This window comes from Leucoraja erinacea, chromosome 5 (assembly GCF_028641065.1).
Source record: "Leucoraja erinacea ecotype New England chromosome 5, Leri_hhj_1, whole genome shotgun sequence".
Taxonomy (NCBI): Eukaryota; Metazoa; Chordata; class Chondrichthyes; order Rajiformes; family Rajidae; genus Leucoraja; species Leucoraja erinaceus.
In genome coordinates this window covers 52,974,731-53,002,435 of record NC_073381.1, presented here as the reverse complement: position 1 = coordinate 53,002,435, position 27,705 = coordinate 52,974,731, and the positions used below count along the sequence as shown (strand labels likewise).

General features: G+C 41.9%; 2 protein-coding genes across 3 annotated transcripts in view; both read left to right on the top strand.

Moving 5' to 3' along the window:
- Positions 1-27,500, top strand: part of LOC129697658 (uncharacterized) — a 141,216-nt gene extending 113,716 nt beyond the window's left edge. The window contains exon 9 of the mRNA XM_055636369.1: positions 25,209-27,500. Coding sequence (XP_055492344.1) covers positions 25,209-25,369 — 161 coding nt within the window. The 3' untranslated portion in view covers positions 25,370-27,500. The remainder of the gene's footprint in view (positions 1-25,208) is intronic.
- On the top strand, positions 608-25,175 carry akap7 (A kinase (PRKA) anchor protein 7). 2 transcript variants are annotated; one of them, XM_055635613.1, is made up of 2 exons: positions 608-834; positions 24,391-25,175. In XM_055635613.1, the coding sequence occupies exons 1-2, from the start codon at positions 681-683 to the stop codon at positions 24,585-24,587; spliced, it is 351 nt and encodes a 116-aa protein (XP_055491588.1). In that variant the 5' UTR covers positions 608-680; the 3' UTR covers positions 24,588-25,175. The 2 variants fall into 2 exon arrangements, with proteins under 2 accessions (XP_055491588.1, XP_055491589.1); XM_055635614.1 differs by lacking the exon at positions 608-834 and adding an exon at positions 1,613-1,855.
- Positions 27,501-27,705: the final 205 nt, after the last annotated feature.

Genomic DNA, 27,705 nt, shown 5'->3' with positions numbered 1-27,705 from the left:
CCCTTCCCTGTGCACCCATTTCTCCCACCCAGTTCCTGTTCCTGTTCCCTCCTTCGTACTCTCATTTCCCATCACCATCTCTCATTTCCCTTTATCCTTCCTCTTTTCCCTCCCCGTCATCCACCAGGAGTAGGCCATTCGGCCCTTTGACTCAATATGATCATGGCTGTACATCTTCTCTGTATCTGACTCTTTATGTCCCCTTTCCACCTCTAATCTTTGTCACTTGCTCCACCCATCTGCCATTTAACTCCCCACTTACCTGTGTCCTCCTATTACTTTTTCCACCCCTACCTCTTTTCAAGCTGTCCACACCTTCTACAATCAATCTGAAGGTCCCGACCTGAAACAGCATCTTGCCTGTGGAGGAAATCTGCGGCAATTTCCTTTGTAGATGTGGCCTGACCTGCTGAGTTCCTCCAGCACTTTGTGTTTTGCTCCATTTAACACTAGTATGTGTTTAATCCAGTTATGATTTTTACAATTCTTCAAGCAAAGTTATCCACCCTCCTTCTCTCTTGCTCTCCATATTTCTGCCATCCCCTTTCCAACCTCTCTGCCAAATATGGTCTCCTTATTAATGATGTAATCCACTATTAATTTTATACTATATTGCACATACCCTCAGCCAAAGTACAACCTTTCTGATATGACCAAATGCTTTCCTGGGTCTTTACAACATGCCGGAGTTGGAAGTATGGAAGAAATGTCAGCAAAGGAATGTTGGTGCAGAGTACCAAAATGACAGCTTTGTTGTTATCAAATCTTTACGTACAGTTCTAGTGCTCAAGACCGAGCATATCAGTCCACCTCACCTGTGTGGAGACAAGTCTGGTAGGTGATATTTTTCAGGAGGGTAAGAGGGGAGGATTAAGGCAACTTTTTAAACAAGAATTTAGCACTGTGCTGGTTGGCAAATTGTATGACTAGCAAGTGAGAGGAGATATTGATGTAAAAAATAACAGCAGCCAGAAGGCCTTTAACTCTCTTCCAGTGCACTTTATGTGGCTTTGCTTTGCTTCTGGGCTCAGCATTCGACGTGGTCCTGAATGCAAGCCCATCTGGTATCACCAGGGTAAGTAAAGTTAGGCACCTAACCCTGGTGCAGCGGTACCTGGTGGAAAACACTGCAGATACCCACGTCAAACAATGGATGTAAATACACATTGTGATATCTCATTACTCTTTATCTTGCTCAATCCGTAAAAGAGCATTCCCAAGCTCCAGAACATGGGAACTGCCATCTTCAAGGACAGACTGATAAAGTGATAACAACTGAAGAAAGAAATACACAATTACCTCAGTTACCTATCATGCATCAGATGTATCTGCATTCTTGTTATTTTGAAGAACTCTAATGTGAAGACTTGTTGGCAAGTGGAGAGTTAATTCTTGCTTTCAATAATTACATTTCAAATATTTCAATCCCAGCAACAAAATGGATTTGTTTTTATTGTGTTAAAGAGAAACTTACTATGTGTTTACTTGCTGTATGCCACAGTTTTGAATTAATTACTGAGAGATTGCATCATTAATAAGGAGACCATATTTGGCATGAGGGTGGGACTAGGGAGAGAGACAGAGAGCAAGTGAGAGAGAGATGGGGGCAGAGAGAGAAGGAGGATGGCTGGTTTGCCGTCAATCTTAAAACAATTACATGAGTAAGCTTGACAGGGTGGTGGAGCTCTTTGCAAGCCACTGCCTTGAGTTCCCCCCCTGTGAAAGTAGAGAAAAGCTTTTCTCCAAAGCTGTGCAGATCTCTATTCAGTGGCTTGGACTGGTGAGGAAACAACGTGTAAACTACAGGGTGCCATGGGCCAGCTGTGCTGTTTTCGATTCTGTAAAGACAAGACTGGTAGGTGATGTTTCAGATGCAGTTTTTCATTGTATCATTTTCTTCTCTGATTGAGTGAATGTATAGAGCAGAGGGACAATTTCAGTTGTGAATCCTGTGAATGCTCTGGCTTTTATGTCCCTCTGTACATTATTGTTAAAATATGTACAGATGAGGGGATAGAAGACAACGTATTCTTCAGAACATGCTGCACTGCACTTGTTGTCCACTTCTATCATTAAATACCAGTGTCCAGCTCGGATACTGCTGTTCCGTATTTAGTGAACAGAAGAGGAAAATTGATGCTGCATTGAAGCATTGGTGCATTTCATTTGTAGAGAGCGAGAGAGAGAGAGAGAGAGAGAGAGTTATTTTTAGTTCTGAAGTGAAAACCTGCAGTACATTTTTTTATGAAAAAAGAATATCAATACTATTTCATAACAGCATGGGAAGTAAGGATGCCAGATGCTACGTTTTGATAAAGAAAAGCAATATATCTTGGGATGATAATTTTGTTCAGGTATTCCATGTCTGGAAAAGCAGACAGATGTTCAGGATGTAATGGTGGTGGTGAAAATTAGGAGGAGGCAAGTTCCTGAGTGGAGCTAACAAACGCAGTGAATTGTTGTCCTTTCATTGTAAGATATTTTTTTTTAAATACCAAAATATTGCAATAACTCTTAACAGCCCACATGCTCAGTTTCTTCATACATCACAATGCACGTGACAGGCAATTTCTTGTGCCACTGCACAAGAATTAGAATATGCCACCTAGAAAATACATGTCAAATATCAAGAAAAAGCCTTTCATGTTCTGGAATGATTTATCACATAAAACAAATATGGATATGGATCGGCACCAAATATGGACATTGAATTTGAGGCATTAAGACAACCAGTAGCTTGTAAGATGGATTTGTATCAGTGTTTCTATACGTGATGAAGGTAAAAACCAACAAAGAAACCCCTTTTCCCCAACCTCAAATAATACTAAACTGTACATATTTTGTTGAACATTGACTTGAAAGTGCTCTTCAAGTTTTTTTAAAGTTACCGTTGGATAAAACGTAGAACAGTACAGCACAGGAACTAGCCATTCGGCCCACGATGTTGGCGACGTAAATTATGCTGAGGTAAACTATTTCCCTCTGACTCCACATGATCTTTATCCCTCTATTCCCTGCATATCCTTGATCAACTAGTTTTCTTTTTATTTAGATTCCTCAGAACCTTTCCTATTTACTTGTCCTAATGTCTTCTAACTGTTGTATTTATATCTACCTTTACCACCTCCTGCAGCAGCTGGTTCTACACCCCCACCACCCGCTTTGTGGAAAATATCCCCTTTAAACCTTCCAGCCCCCCCCCTCCCCCAAACACACACACACACATCATAAATGTATGCCCTAGACATCAATTTATCCCCTGGGAAAAGACTGTGACTCTTTCATAAATCTATGCCTCTCATAATGTTATAAACTTGAACAGGTCATCTCTCAGCCTCTTTGGCTGCAGGGGAAACAGTATGACTTTGTTTTGAACATTTTTCACTCATGGTGGTCACACAAACCTTGGGAAGTGACAATATCCACAGTAAAAAAAATAAAGCATAAACTGAAGCAGATGCCATGAACAGCAATATATTTCTCACTTCATTGCAATAGTTTCAACTGCTGGTTTATGCCAAGTAGTTGATCAAACATAGTATCAGCAGAAATTGAGTAACCCAGATTCCAGTGTCAGGGGCAACTGAGTGAAGCTTTGATTCATGCATTGAATTTGGCTATAGTTTTCATCTGGAGACTTTTCTCATGAATGCCTCTTAGGTTTAGAAAGATAAAACTTTATTGCTTATTCATCATGATGAACAAGGGGATACAAATTGCATTTTAGTTTTATTTTATTTATTAAGACAGAAGAGGGACATCAAGGGCAACCTTTTCACTTGGTGGGTAGTCCATATCTGGATTGAGCTGCTATCAAAACAGATACAATTACGACTTTCAAAAGCCATTTAGACAGATATATGGATAGGAAGGGTTAGAGATATATGGGCCAAATGCAGGCAAATGGGACAGCTCAGTATGCCAATGGGCAGCATAGACAAGATGGGTCGAGGGGGCTGTTTCCACGCTGTACAGCTAGCTGTATAACTATAACTCCAGGAAGCTCTTCGAAGCTTTTCCTATGAATATGCAACATTTGGTGCCAGTTTTGTGTCCAAATTAATGGATTGTAAAATGCATTTCAGGAAATAACACACGCACAAAAAGCCCAATTGATCATAATTACGTGAAATTCATCAACCGGAACTTGTATCGATCTCTTTATAGCACATTTTGGTTATAGTGGACGGATCCCCGGCCCGCACCTCAGCTGTTTTGAGTCCTAGCTTCCAAGGCCCCCTGCCCCGACTCGCAAGGTTTACCAGCGAGCCCTTCTTCACACTGCATCGTGCACTTGAAGCGACTGTTGTTGCGGTTCACGTTGTATTCCCTGGCCGGCACCACTTTCTTTAGGCGCCGACAGGACGCACTCGGCCATCACATGGGGCTCCCTTCCTCTCACCAGTTACCATTTCTTCCTTCGCTTTGTCCACTCAACCGCTGTCACCTCCATCATCTCCCGTCGCTCTGTCCACTCGGCTTCTCTACCCCCCCTCCCCTCCTGCGCCGCCTCCAGAGTCTCCGATATGCTCCACCTTGCAAGCGGCAGCTGGTGGGAGGGGAGGGAGCTCCCACACGTCTTGTGTTTAACAGCGGCCTGAAGAAAATGGTGTCCCCAGGGGCTATAGTGTGAGTCGCTACAACAGCTATGTGCAGAAGGGCTCGCTAGTACAGACCAGCAGCATCGGCGCCTAGTTTTCAGGTGAAAATACACACAGTTTTGAGTAACTCTGCAGACTGAATCAGACTGAAGAAGGATCCCAACGTCACCTATCAATGTTCTCCTGAGTTGCGGCCTGCTGTTACTCCAGCAGTTTGTGTTGCTTTGTATATTACCCATCATCTGCAGTTCTTTGCTTCAACTACATACAATAATAATACCTTACTTGGTTATAACGGACAATCGGTAATAACGGACACCATTCCAACCCCCCCCCCCCCCCCCCCCCCCCCCCCCCCCCCCCCCCCCCCCCCCCCCCCCCCCCCCCCCCCCCCCCCCCCCCCCCCCCCCCCCCCCCCCCCCCCCCCCCCCCCCCCCCCCCCCCCCCCCCGCTCCCATCTGGTCCCTTGTAACAACGGTGCAGTGTACTTGTTTAAAAGTCTCAGTGCATTGTAAACTATTTTATTGTGCTGTTCCAAGAATGGCAAGGAGCTTTACGGTTGTCCTGAGCAACGTTTCTCTGCAACCAACGTCACCAAAACAATCCTGTTCATTTATCTTATTGAGTGTTTCAGCGATACTAAGTGCAGAATGGTTCCTGTGTTTGTCCCATTATTTCAATATTAATTTGCATGAAGAAATTTGACAAATATTCAATGTAAAAGGTGTGCAGTTATTTGAAATAGATTTTTAAAAATTCTCCCAAAATTTGAGGTACCAAACTGTTTGCAAACTGGCATCGGAAATCTACAAAACTATTGTTCTCAATCTTATACTTATTATGTCTCATCAATTGCAAAGAATACTAGAATCTACTCTGAAGATACTAATGCAATTCATTGGGATTTAAAATTGTACAAAACATTGAGTTGTTACTTTTTTAGATAATTATGAGATCTATCAATGTCTGCTCACTTTTACAATTTCCTACTTATTAAACATAGAAACATAGAAAATAGGTGCAGGAGGGGGCTGTTTGGCCCTTCGAGCCAGCACTGCCATTCATTGTGATCATGGCTGATCATCCACAATCAGTAACCCGTGCCTGCCTTCTCCCCATATACCTTGATTCCGTTAGCCCCTAGAGCTCTATCTAACTCTCTTTTAAATTAATCCAGTGAATTGGCCTCTACTGAGGCAGAGAATTCCACAAATTCACAACTCTCTGGATGAAAAAGTTTTTTCTCATCTCAGTTTTAAATGGCCTCCCCTTTATTCTTAGACTGTGGGCCCTGGTTCTGGATTGCTCCATCATTGGGAATTTTTTTCCTGCATCTAGCTTGTCCATTCCTTTTACAATTTTATACGTTTCTATGAGATACTCTCTCATCTTTCTAAATTCTAGTGAATACAAGCCCAGTCTTTCCAATCTTTCCTCATATGACAGTCCCGCCATCCTGGGGATTAACCACGTGAACCTATGCTGCACTGCTCAATAGCAAGGATGTTCTTCCTCAAATTAGAAGACCAAAACTGTACACACTACTCCAGATGTGGTCTCACCAGGGCCCTGTACAACTGCAGAAGGACCTCTTTACTCCTATATTCCAATCCTCTTGTTATGAAGACCAACATGCAACCTCCTAGCATCCTCTTTCGCAGTTCACACTGCCATCCAGCATCAAACAATAATATCAACTCTATTTTTACAACATATTATCCCTTTCAATATGGAGTTGCTACATAAATTGATTAGTTCTAACTAGCTTTACAATCTTCTGGGAAAATACTGATTTTGGCATATGTTTGATTTTTAGTCATACATCTTCCATTTAGTGATTACAGAAGTTACCTGATTTCAATGTAAACCAGCATGGATTATTGGTTGTGTAAAGTGTATATATTACCTTTCTTTATAAAGGGCCCACTTTCCCGAGTTATTCACATAGAAACATAGAAATTAGGTGCAGGAGTAGGTCATTCGGCCATTCGAGCCTGCACCGCCATTCAATATGATCATGGCTGATCATCCAACTCAGTATCCCGTACTTGCCTTCTCTCCATACCCCCTGATCCCATTAGCTACAAGGACCACATCTAACTCCCTCTTAACTATAGCCAATGAACTGGCCTCAACTACCTTCTGTGGCAGAGAATTCCACAGATTCACCACTCTCTGTGTGAAAAATGTTTTTTCTCATCTCGGTCCTAAAAGACTTCCCCCTTATCCTTAAACTGTGACCCCTTGTTCTGGACTTCCCCAACATCGGGAACAATCTTCCTGCATCTAGTCTGTCCAACCACTTAAGAATTTTGTAAGTTTCTAAAAGATTCCCCCCTCAATCTTCTAAATTCTAGCGAGTACAAACCGAGTCTATCCAGTCTTTCTTCATATGAAAGTCCTGACATCCCAGGAATCAGTCTGGTGAACCGTCTCTGTACTCCCTCTATGGCAAGAATGTCTTTCCTCAGATTAGGAGACCAAAACTGTATGCAATACTCTAGGTGTGGTCTCACCAAGACCCTGTACAACTGCGGTAGAACCTCCCTGCTCTTATACACAAATCCTTTTGCTATCAATGCTAACATACCATTTGCTTTCTTCACTGCCTGCTGCACCTGCATGCCTACTTTTAATGACTGGTGTACCATGACACCGAGGTTCATAACGAGACTGTAGGAGGCCGTGGATATATTGTAGCGGCACGTTATGCCAGCCGTAGGTACTCGGGGCTATTTTTTACTCGTGGACATTTTTCATCAGGCTGGAAAAAACGTCCCGACTTACCTGATGCCCCGAGTACCTACGGCTGGCATAACGAGCCGCTACAATATATCCACGGCCTCCTACGGACTCATTACGAGCATTCTGCGAGTTTGAAAACTCGGGAGAATTCGTGACTAACTCGGGGAAGTGGGACAGGCCCTTAAGCATAGCAGATCGTGTCTCCTTGACTACGCCTAAGAATTACTTCATGATAGTTTTATTTTATATGCACTCTTATTAAAACATTCCTTTCTATAAATAAACAGTGCTGTACAAGCATTGAAATTGTAAAATACTTTTGACACAAAAAAGCCATTATATTCAGTAGATTAATACTGTAAGTAGCCTTCAACTCGTGTCTTCTAAGACTAGCAATGTTACAAAATTTTGAGATTTAAAAAATCAAGTCTGCAATTTATCCCATCAGATAAAGCATAACAATAAGTTTAATTTGACACCAAATTCACTTTCATATCTCAAGTATTAAAAAAGTTATGACCATTTTCATACTCGGAAATTAGCATCTTGTTCCCTATTGATTTTCAATGGACATTACAAAAAAGCTGTGATCTTGGATAGTCAAAAGCCAATTTCTTAAGGAAAGATTAACATTTTTAAATAGCCTGTGTCCAAAGATTATTCACAAATAATTCACAATATAACATGATTTTTATATCTAATTTACATTAATTTATAGGCCAAATGGAAGGAATTTAGTGTTCAATTGCTGTAAATAAATGCCCATTTAAATCGGCTTTCTAGTGGGTTCATGTGGAACGCGCTGGTTTAGAACGTTGACATAGCGCTGGATTAGTGCCCTCAAATGCCGAGAAAAATACTGCGGGATATAAAAAGCCCAAAATGAACTACTCGCTATAGATAACTTGATATACAGGGTTATATATATGCCCCATTTAATGTAAAAATAAGGTACATACCTTTAATTGTTTGCTTTATAAAACCCTGGGGCTGCGAGAGGTTGCGGAATGAGACAGTAATTTTAAAACTATTAGAACTATATTATCGAGGCCTATAAAACTAATAATACCTTTTGCGACCGGGTCTTGCAGCGATTTTTCGTTAATGATTTACTAGGCTGAACATGTGCGATTAGTACAGCCTAGTAAAAATCGCGTTTTAAACCCGCCCCCTCCAAACAGCGCCAAAATCGCGGCCATGGCTGAGGGCAGATTCCCAATGACGATTCAGGTAGGTTTTGTAACATACCTACTAAGACCGCACATTTTAGGTTATAACATGAAATGTAATTGATTCCCTAATTCATATTCTTCTCCCCTTTAAATAAAAACAAACATGAAGTATCTTTAAAAATATTCAGTTAGAAATTGGATCGCAGAGTCATGTGTTTGTGCACAAAGTAGTTAAATTTCAGTATAAAGGAAAATTGGGGACCAACTGCAAGTTGCACAAATGTCCTATTTTTCTTCGATGCCCTTCTGCCTCTGGTATGCCAATACATAAAGGATCAAGGAGAACTGCTATTGAATGACACTTCCGGAACTTAAACCCCATCCACTCGCTCCCCGCACCACAGGTTTGGATGCTAACCCTTATACCAAATGCTCTATCAGTTTTCTGGGTTGACAGCTACCCTCCCACTCCTCGCCATCAACCAACCTTTTGATCCACGACCCTCTGTCTTGCCATTGACATCCCTTCCTTACCACCAAACTCCCCTTGTCCTACAATTTACTGCCTTCATTCTGTATTTTACACAGCTCTAACTGCCCACAGTGTAAGATGTGATCTTCCATTGTCATTGAATAGCTCCAGTGATGAGACTTTTTAAAACAGCTAATAAAGCCTGCTCGCCATATCCCCCGACTCTGCTATCTTTAAGAGCTCTATTTAATTATTAATACTGATGAAAATAAAGTATAAACAAAGCAAACCACTGACCTCAGCTTACAATTTTAGTGAAAGTTGGTGAACCCTTTCAAATGAACAGGGGTGTGAAACGCTAAAACCAAGAGGTATTACATATTTGAGCCATGCCTGAATGGTACCAATTGGAAGACTATGTAATGATCTGGAGTTGTATTAGAATAGCTATAATAATCAGGAAAGGGAATCTGTGATGAATTTCTGATTAAATCAGAGGAATACTGCAAATAGCAACAAACAAAATGCTGGGGGAACTCAATAGATCAGGCAGCATATTGGAGTGAATGGCAGGTGACATTACAGGTTAGGACCACTTCAGATGGATTGAAGTAAGAGGGAGAAAGCTAGAAAAGAGAGATAGGGTGGGAGACAAAGCTTGGCCAGTGATAGGTAGATATGTGGTTCATTGGCAGATCTGTGAACTATGTGACAAAGGAATGAAAATTAGTCAAACGTGTATCAGTAAGAAATGGAGGACCCTTCTTCTAATGTCGTCCACTGCATTTGCTGCTCCCAATGTGGTTTCCCTCACATCAACAAGACCAAGCATAGACTGGGCGACTGCTTTGGCAAATACTTGTGCTCTGTATCCCTTCCTCAAAGGACATTCAAATAGCCTTCCCATAGTAAAGCATGTCTTAAGTATTTTATAAGGGAGAGAACAGAATTGAGATGTAACTGAGTAATAACAGAAAATATAAAAGGAAAGTTAAACTTTTATGGCCTATTAGCAGTTGGATGGTAACAAGCCAAATGTATAAGTTCCAGAAAAATAGGCATTGTGGTTAATGCTGGAACAGTAGTGTACGCAACAAGTATTAATCAGATGCTGCACGTGGAATTTACTGCTGAGGAGAGGAGGCATGGATCAGCAGTTAGTGGAGATGAAATCAGTACATAAACACATAAATAAGTACCAGCATCGACATTTACAGAGTTATAATTTCAGCTGAGCATAACAGCCGCTTGTGGTCTACTGGCTTTAACCTTTTCAGAGAGTCAGCAAGATTGACAATCTAAATGCACAGATTTTCTAGCAGAAACCAAAAAAATAGCAATTGTAGTTTTGTTAACAATGAGCAATAGGACATTCAGAAGTAGATATTCACAGCAACATTCGATTGGGAAGTAAGGAATAACCACTGTTAAGCAGATGTTGTGCATCTGGGTATAGGTGTAGAATAAAGGTATGGATAGAAGAAATGAAAATTTGAATGGGATTTAATGGTAAAGTGAACGGATGGTCCTGCTATGTTTTATATTGTCTCATTCTCATCTGCCAGTCTATGATTCATGTTTGCAGATTTCCACTAGAATATATATGACTGTGAGGAGGCCATTTGTACAGTGAGATACTACAGAAAGTTCACTTCTTCCTGCTCTTACAGAGCTCTCGCTTAACTTTTCTTCCCTGTTGCCAGCCGGGCAACCTAGGCAGCTTTTTAAGTTGCCAAATGGGCAGTTTAGGTAGTTTCCACGCTGCATCTAAATTAAACTAAAACACTAAAACCAGAGGAAATCTAAAGAAGGGTCACTACCCGAAACATCACCAAATTTCTTCTATCCAGAGATGCTGGCTGCTCCATGGAGTTCCGACGCACAATTAAAGCATGGAATAGTCTTCACCCTACTATAGGTACCCAACCAGATGCAACTAAATTCATCTGCTCTAGATGTCAGCTGATTTACATCGGGGAGACTAAGCGGAGGTTGGGCGATCGTTTCGCCGAACACCTCCGCTCAGTCCGCAATAACCTACCTGAACACCCGGTGGCTCAGCACTTCAACTCCCCCTCCCATTCCCAATCTGACCTCTCTGTCCTGGGTCTCCTCCATTGCCAGAGTGAGCAACACCAGAAATTGGAGGAACAGCACCTCATATTCCGCCTGGGTTGCTTGCGTCCGGATGGCATGAACGTTGAATTCTCCCAGTTTTGCTAGCCCTTGCTGTCTCCTCCCCTTCCTTAACCCTCGAGCTGTCTCCTCCCATCCCCCCGCCCTCGGGCTCCTCCTCCTCCCTTTTTCCTTCCTTCTCCCCCCCACCCCCCATCAGTCTGAAGAAGGGTTTTGGCCCAAAACGTTGTCTATTTCCTTCGCTCCATAGATGCTGCTGCACCCGCTGAGTTTCTCCAGCATTTTTGTGTACCTTGCAACTAAATTAAAGGTAGCTCTTTTTTTCCTCAAGAACCCTTTTTTGTTTTAAGTCCAAGTCAAGAGTCAAGAGACTTTTATTGTCATGTGTCCCAGATAGGACAATGAAATTTTTGCTTGCTGCAGCGCCACAGAATATGTAAACATAATACAGAACAGGAGATAAAAGTTCAGTGTGTCTATATACCATAGACCGTATATATATACACAATAAATAAACAGATAAAATGCAATAGGCTGTTATTTTTCAGAGTTTGGTGGTGGTGGTGTTTAAATTATGTTTAAATTCCATTTCGAATATTTTTGGAGGGCCAGGAAACCAAGCAGCAAGAGTTACTCCAGGGAGTTACTCCAGCTCCAGCGAGTGATTCTGCGTTGGTTTTCAGCGGTCACGGCGAGTGGGCAGCAATGGCAGCCAGATCTCCCACCATGCAAAGGGAGGGAGAAAGTGGCCAACGCCGACCAGTTGCAGTGGCAGTGCGCATGTGCAGGGCTGATGATGCGCTGGCCCAAAGATCCTCGCTATAGGATCTTTGGTGCTGGCCGTGGTTGTGCGCATGTGTAAGGCGGCCAGCCGTGCCAGCGGACGAGGAGCGGGCAAGACACGAGACATGTGCACGGATATTGGGCGGAGACGGAGAGAGAGAGAGAGAGAGAGAGAGAAAGATAGAGAGGGGGCCCGCTCAGAATTAAATGGTAGGTGGCCCAGGTGCTTGCCAAGCCGGGCAAAATGGCATGGCTTTTAGGTTGTCCGGCGGGACTGGGTTGCCATTGGCAGCCGGGCAACTGCTAATTTCAAGCCCTGTTGCAGTGAATATTTTTGGTGATTTAAAATTAAAGAATTTGGAAAAGTTGATTGGAATAGTTTCTTCTACTTATCGAGTCCACATACAATATCTGAAGTCGTTCAGCCAGAGCTGAACGCATTTCTCGGTATCTGCACAATGGTGTCTGTCTGTCTTGCGCTTCTTGTGTGAGGTGGTGGAAAGATTGGTGGAAACAGGGCTCTTTCCTTGACCCCCATTGGAATAGGTTGATTGTGGACAATGGGATGTCTGGAAAGTGGGATGTTTATATAAGCGTGCATTACCAAAGTTTATATTTATTTAATTTATAAGAGTGAATTGTAAGGCAGGTTGAAGTAAGGAACCCTAGTTGATGAGAGAAATTGAGGCTCTGGTCAAGAAAAAGGAAGCATGGGTCAGATTTATGCAGCTGGGATCAAGTGTACTGGATGAGTACAGGGGATTGAGGAGCATATTTAAGAAGGAACTCATGAGTCCATAAAGGGGGCATGGGAGAACTATGGCAGGTGAGATTAAGAAGAATGCAATGAGATTTTAAAACTACATAATAGAAGAAAGTGTGACTGGAGAGAGAATAGGGCCCCTCAGAAAGCCAAGTGGTCATCTATGAGTGGAGCAGTAGGAACTGGGCAAGGTCCTACTGAATTAATATTTCTCCTCAGTTTTTACTGTGGAGAAAGACACAAAGACTAAGCAACTTGGGAAAGTTAATGGCAATGCCTTGGGGACGGTCGGTTTATCTTTCAGGAGGTGCTGAATGTTATATCTTTAGAGTTTAGTTTATAGACACAGCTCAGAAACAGACCCCTCAGTCCACTGAGTCCGCATCGACCGGTGATCCTCATGCACTAACATTATCCTATAAACACTAGGGACAATTTACAGAAGCCAATTAGACTACAAACCTGTCCGTCTAGGGAATGTGGGAGGAAACTGGAGCACCAGGGCAAACCCAAGCGGTCAAAGGGAGAGCGTACAAACACCGTACAGAGAGCACCCACAGTCTAGATTGAACTCGGGTCTCTGGCGCTGAGTTATTTAGATCATCCTTTGTCATAGGTGAAGTTGTGGAAACTTGGATCGTGGCTAATGTTGTACCGTATTTAAGAAAGGCAGCAGAGATAGGCCAGAGAACTACAGGCTGGTGATCCTGACATCAGTGGTGAGAAAATAGGTGGAGGGATTCTGTGGGACAGAATCTATCAGGCAGAATAGACAAAATCTATCAGGCAGGGGAATTTTTCTATGTGAGCTTCAGCATAGTCTTTGACAAGATCCCTCGTGGTAGGCTAGACTGGAAATCTAGGTCACATGGAATTCAAAATGAGCTAGTCAACTGGATTCCAAAATGGCTTGGAGGAAGGAGTCAAAAGGTAGTTGTGAAGGGTTGTTTCTCTAAGTGGAATGAAAGGTCTGAAGATGGGTTTCGGCCCGAAACTTTGCCTATTTCCTTCGCTCCATTGATGCTGCTGCACCCGCTGAGTTTCTCCAGCACTTTACCTTTGGTTTTCAAGCATCAGCATTTCCTTCTTAAACACCTATGGAATGGCGCAGGAGTTGATGCTGGGAACACCTTTTTAAATCTACATTAATGTTTAGGATGGCAATGTAGTTTTTGCATTGTCAGTAAATTTACAGATGAATCCAAAATTGGTAGTATAGTGGACAGTGAGGAAAGATATCTTAAGTTTACAACAGGATCTTGATCAGTTGGGAAGGTTGGTCAAGCAATGGCAAATGGAATATTTGTACTTTGTTGAAGTTGAATATTTGTTGCACCTTTGTATGTCAAACCAGGGCACGACCTGCACAGTAAGTGGTTGAGTCCTGGAAAGTGTTGTTGAACGGAGTAATCTGGGAGTACAGGTGCATGGTTCCCTGAAGGTGGCGAGCCAGGTGGACAGGATGGAGGTGTTTGGAACCATTTCCTTCAATGGGAAAGATACTCATTACAAAGGTTGGGACGTCATGATGCAGCTGTACATGACGTCAGAACACAGCGTGCAGTTCTGGTCAGCTTGGAAGGATGTCATTAACTTAGAAAAAGCTGAAAAGATTCACTCAGATGTTATCTGGACTTGTGGGCTTGACGTATAAGGAGAGGATGGATAATTGCAGGACTTTTTTGGAATGTAGGAGACTGAATGAGACCTTACTGATGTGTACATAATAAAGAGGGTCATGGATAAAGTGAACACTCATAGTCTTTTTCCCAGGGTAGAAGATTCTAAAACTAGAGGGTGTGGTCTTAGGTGAGCGAGGAGAGATTTAAGAAAGACCTCAGCAACATTTTCATTTGGTCTGAAATGAGCTGCCAGAGGTAGCTATCTATAGAAGCGGATACAAATTTGAAGGCATTTGGACAGCTTTATGTACAGAAAGTGTTTACAGGGATATGGGTCAAATGCAGGCAAAAACAGGCCCTTCTTGATCAGCATGGACAAGAAGGGCCTGTTTTTTTCCACGCTGCACGCTCAATTTTCAACAGTCTGAGGAGCATACACATCCAAGTGGGAAAAACCCAACAATTGAGTGACATACAACCCGGCTTCACTGTCTGCTCCATCGCCAACATGTCCTTGCCAGTCTGCCATTTTCTCTATTGTCATTTTCGCTTCATCCTCCAATTTTCACCTCCCTTTTCATGCTCTCTGAACCCTTGTCATCCTCTTTCTTCCCCAACGTCTCCAGGCACATCCATTGACATCTCCAGTGAGTGGTCTGATGTTTCCACTGACCTTACCCTATCCCTAACTCCTCACTCCTCATTGTCCTCTTCAGACCCATGATGTCCCTCAGCCTCACCCCCCTTCCCATTCACATCTCACCCTGTTAAAGGTTACAATCCAACAACAGAATGCCTTGTCAATCGAGTGGACGATATCCAGGAAAAGAAAATCCCAAATGATCAGCCACATCTTGCTGTTAAATTCAGCAAAACCTAATGGTCCCCTAATCACCCTACAGTTAACTACTACTCACTATCCTTCTTTATCTCACCAACACATATTGCCTGGGCACAAAGCTTTAAATTCTCCCTCCAAACCTATCTGTTTCACCACACTTCTTAAAACCTACCTCATTGTCCCATCTTTCGTACACCTGTTCTAAAAGACGATTCAGGGTCACACTTCACTTGATAGCACTCCTGTGAGGTAGCTTGGATATTGCCATACCATAAAGATGCAATTTAAATATTGTTGTTCACCGACTAATCCTTCTGCCTGTAGTCTGTTCCATTATGACACTCCTCCACTATTATGACACATCCTTGCTCGTGGGTCTTTATGTGATCACATAATCATCAACAACACTGAAGGAGGCCATCTGGCCCATTGAGTCCATGCTGCCTCTAAACAGTCCTCTTCCAGTCCAAACCTCCCCTTGTTTTATTCCCATGTAAACCTGTAAATATATTAGTCCGTAGAGTGTTTACTGAATGAGGGCTGTCAAAGATACTGCGTTTGGATGAGACATTAATGTAAGGCCACTAATGCAAGGTGTTTAATGGCATTGTATGAAGAAGGATGTTCCCCCAGATGTTTAATGTTCAAACTAAGTAGCAAACACAAGTTATCTGATTATTTATCCAATCTTAAATTATGTGATTTAAAGACTGAATGCAACGACTGCTATCATCATACATCATTGCTTATGAAAAATCCTTGGAGTGACCTGAATGCTGCTATGCATCTCCTCAGAGTAACACCACAATGATGGAAGTACTTTCAATACAAAGAGTACCTTTTACATGATTTGACTTTATCACCATAGACCATACAAACAGTAGGCCATTCAGCCCCTTTACCACTTGCATCATTGATTAGGGTCATGGCTCCCTCAAGACTGCTTTCCTGCCCTTTCCCTATAGCCCTTGGTTCCTTCACTGATTGGAGATCTATTTAGCTCACAAGTAAGTATACCCAAGATTCTCCCCCCACAGTTCATTGTGGCAGGAGTTACAAAGCCCCCACAGCCTGCAGAGAAGAAATTCTTCTTCATATCAGTCAGAAATGGTGTCTCTTTATTCTGAAACCATGCCTCTGGTTCTGGACTCTCTCATGAGTGGAAACATCTTCTGAGCAATTATTCTGACTAACCCTCTAAGAATCATAAATGTTTTAATATGATTGCTTCTCATTTTACTAAACCCCAGTGAGCAATATCCCAAACTGTCTCACCTTTCCTCTGAGAACAACTTTTTACTCGAGATTTTCCAAGTGAACCTTCTCTGAATCACCTCCAGTGAAATAACACCCTTTCTTAAATAAAGGAAAGCTAGATGTAGTCTCCCTGGTATCTTGTACAGTTGCAGTAAAACCTGTATATTTCAATTTAAAATTCCTTGAAATAGAACAACCTTCCCTATTCCCTGGTGCATCAATGTAGTTCTTGCCAGTGTGAGGTCACACACAAATTGGAGGAACAGCACCTCATATTCTACCTGGGTAGTGTAGAACCCAAAGGTATGACCATTGAATTCTTCAATCTAAAATAAAATCCTTCCCTCTTTCTCCAGCACTTTATGTTTTATGCAAGATTTCGTCTTCAGTAATTATTTGCATTTCCAGGAAAGGATTGAGCGCTTTTTCTCTTGAGAAAACAATGCACAGGAATGAATTCATATATCATAAAATGTGTTGCAGTGGATGCAAGGAGAATGAGAAAGACCGTAACTAGAGGTGGCAGATATCTGATGGCCAGCAAGAAATCCTAATGGGAATTCAAGAGAATTGTGTTTTATCCAAACAGTGCTGAAAATGTGGATCTCACAGCCACAATGAGTAGTTGAAGTATAGAGTTTGGATGGAGATGTGTTGGTATCAGTTTGGATACATATGTCAGGGCTCTCACTTAACTTTTTTTCTCTGTTGACAGCCGGGCAACCTAGGCAGCTTTTTAGGTTGCCAAATGACAGTTTAGGTGGTCATTTAAGACGGCTTGCATGACGCGTGTGATAATGTGCATGGACGAAGTGCGTAGTTACCAGTCGGAATTATGCTCAATGAAGCATTCACATATTATTTATACTTCAAATAAAGTCACAAACTAAACATCAATCAAAACATGATATATACCACAATGACATGCAGCAAAATTATAATACGGTACAGGTGCACAACCTTTTATCCGAAAGCCTTGGGACCAGACACTTTTCGTAATTCAGAATTTTTCGGCTTTCGGAATGGAAGATTTTTAGCGTAGATTTTAATGGCTGACGCAGTGGTAGAGTGCTCGGCTCATATCCGCAAGGTTACGAGTTTGCGCCTCGATCCCGGCAGTTACTCGATCGTGAGGCTGAGTCTTCAATGTAGTTTTTTCTTGCAGAATAGGTGAGAATAGGGAGGGTTAGGCTGGGATCATTCTCTGCGAGATGATCTTAGTGCGGGAGACAAGTGTAGGAGAGGTGTACTGACTGTGTGGGCAGAACTTTGGAAGTGATTGCCCACCATTCTCAAAAGCCGCTGTGTCTCCCTGTCCCTCCAACTCCAGAGGAATCCGCTACCCGATGGGCCGCTACGGCGACAAGTGGCAGTTCGCCCACAGCCCGAGCTGCGCCCCTTCATCCGCAACCCGGGTTCCTCTGGAGTTGGAGCGGGGCTGGGCTAGAGTTGCTGCTGGCTGTGAGTCTCTGGGATCTCCGTGCTTGCAGTCGGTGTCCCGTTGGTCCTGACGTCTCCGGCCACCCCCCTGGAATGGAGCTGAGACTGGGAACTGTACCGCCCTTGCCCCCTCCCTCTGCAACTGCAAACAACCCCACAGTTCCCAGTCTCAGCTCCTGTACAGGGGGGTGGCCGGAGACGTCACAGCCCGAGCTGCGCCCCCTCATCTGCAACCCCAAGACCAAGACGTACCTTGCACACCATCAGCTTCTGCCCCTATGGGGAGCGTGTTCCTCTGGAGTTGGAACGGGGCTGGGCTGCTGCTGCTGGCTGTGGGTCTCTGGGATCTCTGTGCTTGCAGTGGGCCTGGAGGTCGGTGTCCCGTTGGCCTGACGTCTCCGATGACTGGCACTGACCTGCTGGCAACTCCGACGTGAAGACAGTGCAAAGCCCCCCTGCCGGTGCAATAGGCGGGGAGCTGGAGAGGGGAGGGAAGGGGTCACACATGGCCGGGAAGCAGAGGGGTGTAGGTGGGGTGAAACTGAAGGGTGCGACAATCTGCTGCTGCCTGCCCGCTGAGTTAAAAAGTTCCCAAGCAAGACTCACGATACACTGTGTATCGTGAGTCTACCGTGGGAACTTTTTAACTCAGCGGGCAGGCAGCAGCATATTGTCAATTATTAACCCTCCCGCGCAATATACCCTCACCTTCTCTTTTATGAATGGGGATTTAGTTCCCCTTTCTTCGAGGACCGACCGGAGGTTCCGCTGTCACCTCTGCGGGCCGCCCTCGGTGAACGTCTTCAAGGACCTTTCTTCAAGGACCGAAAAAATGTCCGCTATTCGGAGCTTTTCGTTGTTTGGAACTTCGGATAAAAGGTTGTGCACCTGTATCTCAACTCTTTTTACACGTTGCAATTAATGCAATTTCTATTATTTCTTTCCACTTCCAAACAAAAATGTGGTTGGATTATTCAGCGTATGTTCAACCTGTGTCAATAAATTCTGGACCATGTTAAAGGGGGCCTTGGATCATGTTGGCCTGGTTGTTTAGTTACTTCTGGGATAGTATGCTATTAAAACTGCAGCCCTTAATCGGAGCACTGCGAGAAAAAATAATTGTATAGAAAGGAACTGCAAATGCAGGTTTACACCGAAGATAGACACAAAATGCTGGAGTAACTCAGTGGGTCATCAGGCAGAAGAAATGGGTGACGTTTCGGGTCTGAAGAGGGGTCTCGACCCAAAATGTCACCCATTCCTTTTCCTGAGTTACTCCAGCATTTTGTGTCTAGCTTAGAAAAATTAATTGTTTTCCTTCATTCTGTGGCCTTCCCCTACTGCTCTTTCTAAAATGGTCCACTGAATGCATCCATGACTGTAGTTAATGCATGCATTCTGACACTCTCAATCTTCCCTTTCAGTGCTGATTCCTCGCCACTGATTTGTTCCCTGCAGCAGTCAAATCTGTAAACCCTGTCTATCCTTCAAATTTGCAACACCTAGGTAATTTGCAACAATTTTTTTTTTACCATACCGCCAACTTTACAAAAATCACTTAGCTTTCAATCCACTAACTCTTCATTTCTCAAATCTCTTTATAATTTCACGATTCTATCTCTGCTATATATTTTACAACTTCTCTCTAGCCCAGCACAAATCGGTTTGTATTTGTCACACACAGTCAAATTTATCTGAAATCTGAAGAAGGGTCTTAACCCGAAACGTCACCCATTCCTACTACCCAGAGATGCTGCCTGTCCCGCTGAGTTACCACGCCCTTTTGTGTCTTATCTTTGGTGTAAACCAGCATCTGCAGTTCCTTCCTACACAATTTGAATTATACCAATTAATTTCTTTTTCAATCAAAAATCACAAACAAAATCCAATTTGATGGAGAAACACCGTAACACCATTTGATATCAACTGATATACCACAGAAGCAGACTGCTACTGATAATGTGGTTTATGAAAAAAAAATCTAATCTCAGATAATGATATGAGGTATCAGATCTTTGTCTTTTTAATTTATGACCGCATTTGAGCTGCTTTTTAATATCTTGACCTAAAATTATTATTGGATACACAATAATCTATGTAACATTCAGGTTAAACAATTCTTACTATGTAGATCTCATTGAAAACAAAGCTACCTTTACACAACTTTGAAATATATTTTCCTTCTAAAGTTCTGCATTGAAATATTTTTTGACCATGTTATTTATTATTCCAGAGATGTATTTACTGTCAATTACAGTGTTTCCACTTTGAAGGAAATTACCCGAAATTCGGGAAATTCTGTTTGTCTTCGGGTAATTTTAGGGAAATTTAATAATTTCGGGAAATTTCCGCTTCCGGTCTGCGAAGGGGTGTAAAGGTAGTACACAGAGCACTGTTGGTTTGGCGCTCAAAGATTTAAACAGAGCGCTGTTAGTTTAACGCATGGGAATTTAAACAAAAAGCAGTTGGCTGCAGCGCTATGGGTTCTAAATATAGCGCAATTGGTTGCAGTGCTATGGGCTTTAAACATAACGCTATGGCCACAGTGCTATGGGTCACAGACTGTTTGGGGAAAATTCTCGTATAACAATGAGTCCTTCGAATTCTCTTTCGCAGTGGAAGTTCTGGATAAGCCAGTGGTGAAAGGTTACCAGTGGAAGGTGGGATTGCAGTTACATTAGGATTGGCCTTGATTTTACAGAATGGTGGGTGGGCTCAAGGGGCCGAGGGAGGGGCGGAGAGGGAGGGCGGAGAGGGGAGGGGGGAGGGAGGGAGAGAGGGAGGGAGGGCGAGAGGGAGAGAGGGGGAGTGGAGGGAGGGAGGGAGAGGGAGAGAGGAGAGAGAGGAGAGAAAGGAGAGAGGAGGGAGGGAGGGAATGAGGGAGAGAGAGAGGGAGAGAGAGGGAGGGAGGTAGAGGAAGGGGAGATAGAGAGGGAGCGAGAGAGAGAGGGAAGGAGAGAAAGAGGAGGTGAGAGAGGGGTAGAGCGAGGGAGAGAGGGAGGGAGAGAGAGGGAAGGAGAGGGAAGGAGCGAGGGGGAGAGATGAGGAGAGGGAGGGAGGGAAACGGGGAGGAAGGGTGAGGAAGAGGAAGGGAGAGAAAGAGAGAGAGGGGGAGAGAGGGAGGGGGAGAGAGAGAGAGGGGGAGGGAGGGAGAGAGGAAGGGAGGGAGAGTGGGAGAGTGCTGGCACGGAAATCGCTGTCAAAACATGCGGGGGACACAATTTCTTGGCGGCCGCACACACACACACACGCACGGCTTCGACCGTGGGCCCTGTGGACGGTAACATCGGGAGCTGACCTGGTTGGTGACCGACTCCGAACTCCAACAACAGCAGCTTCGTCCGCCCCGAATCGTGGGGCTTGAGTCGGCCTGTTCACAGGGTATTTTAACATCGGAAGCCTCGATCGCCTTAGATGCAGCAGCTTGATTTTAAGCTGCTCTGGGCGCTGAAAGGCCCCACGAACCGGCCGATTCAGCCCTTCGAAAGCGCCTGATAAAGTCCGGATAACATAACATGTGGGGGGGGGGGGGGGGAATCGTCCCCCACCTCTCAAAGCAGGGGGTGACGTGTCCCCCCTATCCCCCCCCCAGGATTTCCGCCCCGGGAGAGTGGGAGGGAGAGGGAGCAGAGACTGAGACACATGAGAGGGGATTGAGAGCAGATTGAGTAACAGAGGGGATTGAGAACATGTGAGTAACAGAAGCAGGCAGATACGGTGTAATTACATAGATCTGTTTTGCCTTGTTTTTCTTTGTGTTGTTAACGTGTGCATGCGAAAGAAAAACAACAACAAATACCACGCAGGAAGCATTTTTGAAAAATTCAGGAAATACCATCAAATTCCAGAAAATTTGGGATTTTGTTTAAGGATTTTTTTTTGAGGTGTGGAAGCACTGGTCAATTATAAGGTTAGTAAAGAGTGATAAGCTTTCAGTGAAGTATGAATCTAATTTAAAGCATGAGCATGACATTTACTGAATAGTGTAGTAAGCTATCAGCCAGTCCACATTGAAATGTGAAGTTCAAAACTGCATTGCAGTGATGAATATTGTTCTTATTTGTCTGAAGTTGACTGAAGTCTGAAGCGGTCACAGTTTAAGGATAAGGGGGAAATCTTTTAGGACCGAGATGAGAAAAACATTTTTCACACAGAGAGTGGTGAATCTCTGGAATTCTCTGCCACAGAAGGTGGTTGAGGCCAGTTCATTGGCTATATTTAAGAGGGAGTTAGATGTGGCCCTTGTGGCTAAAAGGGATCAGGGGGTATGGAGAGAAGGCAGGTACAGGATACTGAGTTGGATGATCAGCCATGATCATATTGATTGGCAGTGCAGGCTCGAAGGGCCGAATAGCCTACTCCTGCACCTATTTTCTATGTTTCCATGAAGCCACTATAGGACTTTTAGTAAAATGTTTATCCGTTGTTAATCTTGCTTTTAATTTTGGAATTACGTCAATTAAAATAAAAACGACTTGGTTTTCTGGTCCCTTTCTGGGCAGTGGCAATATCGTTTTCATCTCTGGTTTAGAATTTGAACAAATTGTTGTAGTATAATTGTACACTTGATCCCTGTCGACGTTTGTGTTGTTTCCCTGTTGAACAAGCAGCCAAAAAGTAGAGATATTAGTTCTGTGTTTGAATAATTTGGTGTGTATAAATATGCACCAAGTGGCTTCTTGGGTTTATAGTTACAACAATAAACCCTATTTTGGATTCCATGGGAATATTTCCATATTCAAGTCAAGTCAAGTCAAGTTTATTTGTCACATACACATACGAGATGTGCAGTGAAAAGAAAGTGGCAATGCTCGCGGACTTTTGTGCAAAAGACAAACAACAATACAACCAAACAAATTATAAACACAATCATAACACACATATTCTTTTACATAATAAATAATGGAAGGAAAAACGTTCTGTAGAGTTAGTCCCTGGTGAGATAGACGTTTACAGTCCGAATTGCCTCTGGGAAGAAACTCCTTCTCAACCTCTCCGTTCTCACCGCATGGCAACGGAGGCGTTTGCCTGACAATTACATCCGGACAATTACATGGGAATATTTCATTTACTGCATTGTTTAAAAATATTTTTGGGAAATTTTTTTCTATGTAGATCGCCTATTCAGCAATCTTTTCTGGGGTTATAACCGACATTTACAATGAACACAGAAAAAATTGTGGTTTACCTCCTGTCAGCCTCTCTTTTCAGGGTGTGAATAATAATTCATATGTTTACCCAAATAAAAAGATCCAGCTTTTTAATATAGTTTTGATGTAAACTCATGCTGTTGATCTCAATCTGTAATAATCTCAATAACCTCAAGGCTATGTTTTCAATGTCGGTCAAATTGAATGTATACTGATTAATATTTGCCAAACATTTTGAAGATTGAAGTAGTTTATGCATTGATCTTTTCCACCTGGAGCTAAAGTCCCTGTCCCCACTGTACGAGGTAATTCAAGAGTTCTCCCGTGTTTTCCCCTGATCCGAACTCGGAGAATGTCCGTAGTGGGTCCATAGGAGTTCGTGGATGTCTCGTAGCGGCTCGTAATGCTAACGGTAGGTACTCGGGACATCCGGTAAACTCGTGATGTTTTTTCATCTCTGCAAAAAATGTCCACAAGTAAAAAAAATACTTGTGATGAAAAAAATTGTTACTTTTTACTCGTACGAGCCGCTACGAGACACCCACAAATTCCTAAGATCCTGCTAAGAACATTCTCCGAGTTCGAAACAGGATAACTCGGGAGAACCCTTGAATTACCTCGTACAATGGGACAGGGGCTTAAGGCTTAAAGTGCTCCAGGCAAATGGAATGAATTCTCTAGCAAGCAATCAAGTTTATTTATATAGCACATTTCAGCAACAAGGCAATTCAAAGTGCTTTACACAAAGCATTAAAAAGCAATCAAAAGAAATTAAAAAGAATAGAAAATAACAACAAGCTAAAATAGAATAAGACAAGTATAAAACACAAGAATAAAAGTTATGTCCCTGTCTCACTTAGGAAACATGAACGGAAACCTCTGGAGACTTTGTGCCCCACCCAAGGTTTCCGGGCAGTTCCCGGAGGTTTTTCTCAGTCTCCCTACCTGCTTCCACTACCTGCAACCGCCGGCAACCACCTGCAACCTCCGGGAACCGCACGGAAACCTTGGGTGGGGCGCAAAGTCTCCAGAGGTTTCCGTTCAGGTTTCCTAAGTGGGACAGGGGCATTACAGTGCAGTGTAAGAAATGAATCATTATTTAATTTAATTAAAATTAAAAGCAATAAAAGCAAAAATAAATGTCCCACTTGAAAAAACACCGCGTGTCATACGTCATCACGCCGCAAATTTTACAGTGACCTGATATACGTCAGTCAATGATGCCGGCAGTCGCCAAAAAAATCGCCAAGTGGGACAGGCCCTTTATGCTTTCATGAAGCACCTGAGGATGTTTTTCCACTTTAAAAAAATCCTATATAAATGTAAGTTGTTGACTAAATATGGTAAAACTTTTGGTATGTTCTATGAGAAGGTGTTACCTGATCTGTTTGTTTGTTGTGGTGTGTAGGAAGAAAGAATCAGAATGAACCTGATGAGGAGGAACTGATCAGTCTGAGTAAACGGCTAGTGGAGACCGCTGTGATTAAGGCTGTACAGCAGTACCTAGAGGAAACACAACCTAAAGCAAAACTGAACACAAATGGGCAGAAAAACAGCTCAAAATGGTTTAAGGACACTGACCCAAACAATGGAAACAAGAAATGAAAAAGTTACATTTTAAAACCGGTGTTTAGTGTGTGCAGAGAGTATTTTTATGAGTACACGTGATCATTGTCTCAAGTGTTCAGTGCACCAAGGTTGAAAAAGCTGAGGAAAAATAATACACTGCAATGGAGGAAAATCAAGACCTTCACAGTTTATTCATCCGAGGTTCTCCAACGCAACGTCTGAAAGAAAGTGATCGTCTTCTCAATGCTTGTGTATGGACGTCAAATGTGATGAAAGGGTCTCGAGTACCTGAAAATATTGATTTGATTTTTCTTCAAGACACCAGTTTCATTGATTTAGTTTGTACAACTGTTTTTTTCTTATTATTGTAGCGCAAATATAGTGATTCATAATAGAAAATAATAAATCTAAAATGATTGAGAATAGAGAATAAGTAAAACTGATTGAACTGTTGAACTAAGCTATGTAGATTTAATAATTTCACAACATTGTTACATGTAAGCTGAACCTTCTAGTGCACACGGATATTACAAGTATTTATTTATAATTATGGTTGTGCTGTAAAACAATCTATATTTCTTTTGAATATTTAGTTTGAAATTGTAATTTAAATCAACTTTTGTAAAATGAAACACATTTTTATCTTTTCTTCTTCAGGAAGAAAGCGTGATTCAGACATAATTAGGAATGCTCTGCAGAAAGAAACCAAAGCAGTACAGTGCAAACTTAATCAGATAAAAGAACTATTGTCGCATCCAGGGACACAAATGAGAATACAGAGGGAGATGGCTGTAAAAAGCATTGCACTGAAGCAATGATCAGGAGGATCTGTCAACATTGATTCTTATGACTTGTCAAATGAAAACAAAGTACAGTAATAAAATCTCTGAGGAAATGAGAATTGAGGTCACCTAAATTCAACAAGTTTCTTATAATTATTTTGTACATCAGCTATTTCAGTTGGAAAGTATAAAGTTCAGTATTACTTTATTGAAATTCAATCAACATGTAATGTTGTAGCTCTGAATCCATTTTTATAGCATTTATATAATATATAGATATATGAAATGTATATCTATCTACTTATATACTGATTGAATTTTCCAAATATTATTAACTTGAATGCATCCATTCCCGCTGGCGAACAGGCAGCAATTAGTTTACTGCTGTCAATGAAAGATTGAACTGTCAACTGAGGAAGGCAGCATTTAGTTGAATTGACTAAATAAATTAGACCTACACAGGTATTTGGGAAGAAATGTTTGAAAGAGTATTTATTTAATTTGCATTTGCTTTAAACTAATTTGCATTGCTAAATTAGATTGGATGTGGATTAAATGAATAGGTCTGAAATCTTCAACTCATCATATAAAATTTGTCAAGCACACAGTCTATTAAGTTTCCAGCAATGAGTCACAAATTATTTTTACCACTCAAGACTGAAACACATTATTTGCTTCATTTGTATTTGTGCAGTTGATATTCTCGTAACATCCATGAACTATTCAAGAAACTATGGGCTAAGCTGGAACGAAGCAACTGTTTCAAGACCCAATGCAATTACCAAATCCAAAATTGACAACTAACTTCTGAGATTCCATTAGAATCGATTTTCATTCATTGGGGGGGGGGGGGGGGGGGGGGGGGGGGGGGGGAGGTATTTGAACATTTAAATAATCCCTTCACAAAAATCATAAATTTTAATTGCAGCATGCTTTATCCCATGTTACCATTGATTTTGTTATTCACGACAGTAATTATTTTCGATTACATGGTGTGAATTTTTGCATATTGATTTTAAACATCTATACATATGGATTGATCCACAGTAAAATCGCCATTAGCCAAAGTCACTATGTTGCTAATTAAAAGAAGATAGGATTAAACTGCCGTTTGAATTTAAGCAAATATGTATCCCAATGAGCCTTTGCAGATCAATTGCATTTGTAAGGAGCAGCAGTGCATGAGGGTGCATTTTATGCTCAGAGCTTCAGGAAAGAATTTTATATGCTATTACTGATATTACTTTGGGAATAGTAAACAATTCACATATATGATTTATCACATTGATTAAAGCACTGTGATTCATTTATTTTCACTACAAGCACTTTCCTACTTTAAAGTCAATTTGCTTAAGGCAAGGCTTAAAGAGCCTGGCAAAGATGCATAAATCAACTGGTTTATGGGATCTCTTGACAGCTATGAATGCGTAGACACTGGTCAAAGCAGGCCAGCTGAACATTTCAGCATGGGGAGTGGCACTAAACCAACACCTGTTTGGATTAAATGCACGACAGATTTTCTTAGATGTGAAGAGGATTTTTGCGTTAATAAAATCATTATTTAATAATGTTCTTAAGTATTTTTGTTCTCTTTTTTGTGGTTTTGTTACTGTTGAGTTCATAACATTTGTTTTCAAATTATATCACTAAATAACTTATTTTGTGTTACATTGGGTCAAATTCTTTCAACCAGATTAAAGTTATATGTTGTTAGAAGTTTATGATGTGATTATTGATGTGAGCTAATGGTTTTTCAAGTATGATTGCGAGTTAACTTAAAATAAAAATTATTATGATTCTATTTATTATTTGGTTTTCAAGTCATTTGCTAAATTTTCACAAAATGTGCCTGAATAATCTTTATGCAAGTTATGCAAGATATTTTATTTGTTTTCAAATTTAAGTGGATAGTCACTGATAGGTTATTTTATGGAAAATGTTTTAATATGCTTACAAAGTTGATTCTACAACTTTTGATCTTGAGATGATAATTGCAATGCATTGTCCAATAGTGCATTATTTAGTTTACTTTTTGGCTGCCCATCCCCACGTGAATAACATGTGTGCATTTTCATTCGTTTTATATTGCTTTCTTTGTGATACGTGTAATTGCTACGCTCAAAACATTCCTCTTTAAGATTAAATGTGCAGATTGAAAATACAAAATCAGAGATCAGCTGCTGTTTGTTTATTCAATTAAATGATGCATTTCTATTGAAAGTGATTGGAAATGGTTTTGGGGACTCATTGAGCCTGCTGGTAGTATAATACAGCAGATAAACAATATGACATCTTTAACATTCCTTAACAGCCAAGAGGGGCATAATGTGTAAGAAGGAACTGCAGATGCTGGTTTAAACCGAAGTTAGACA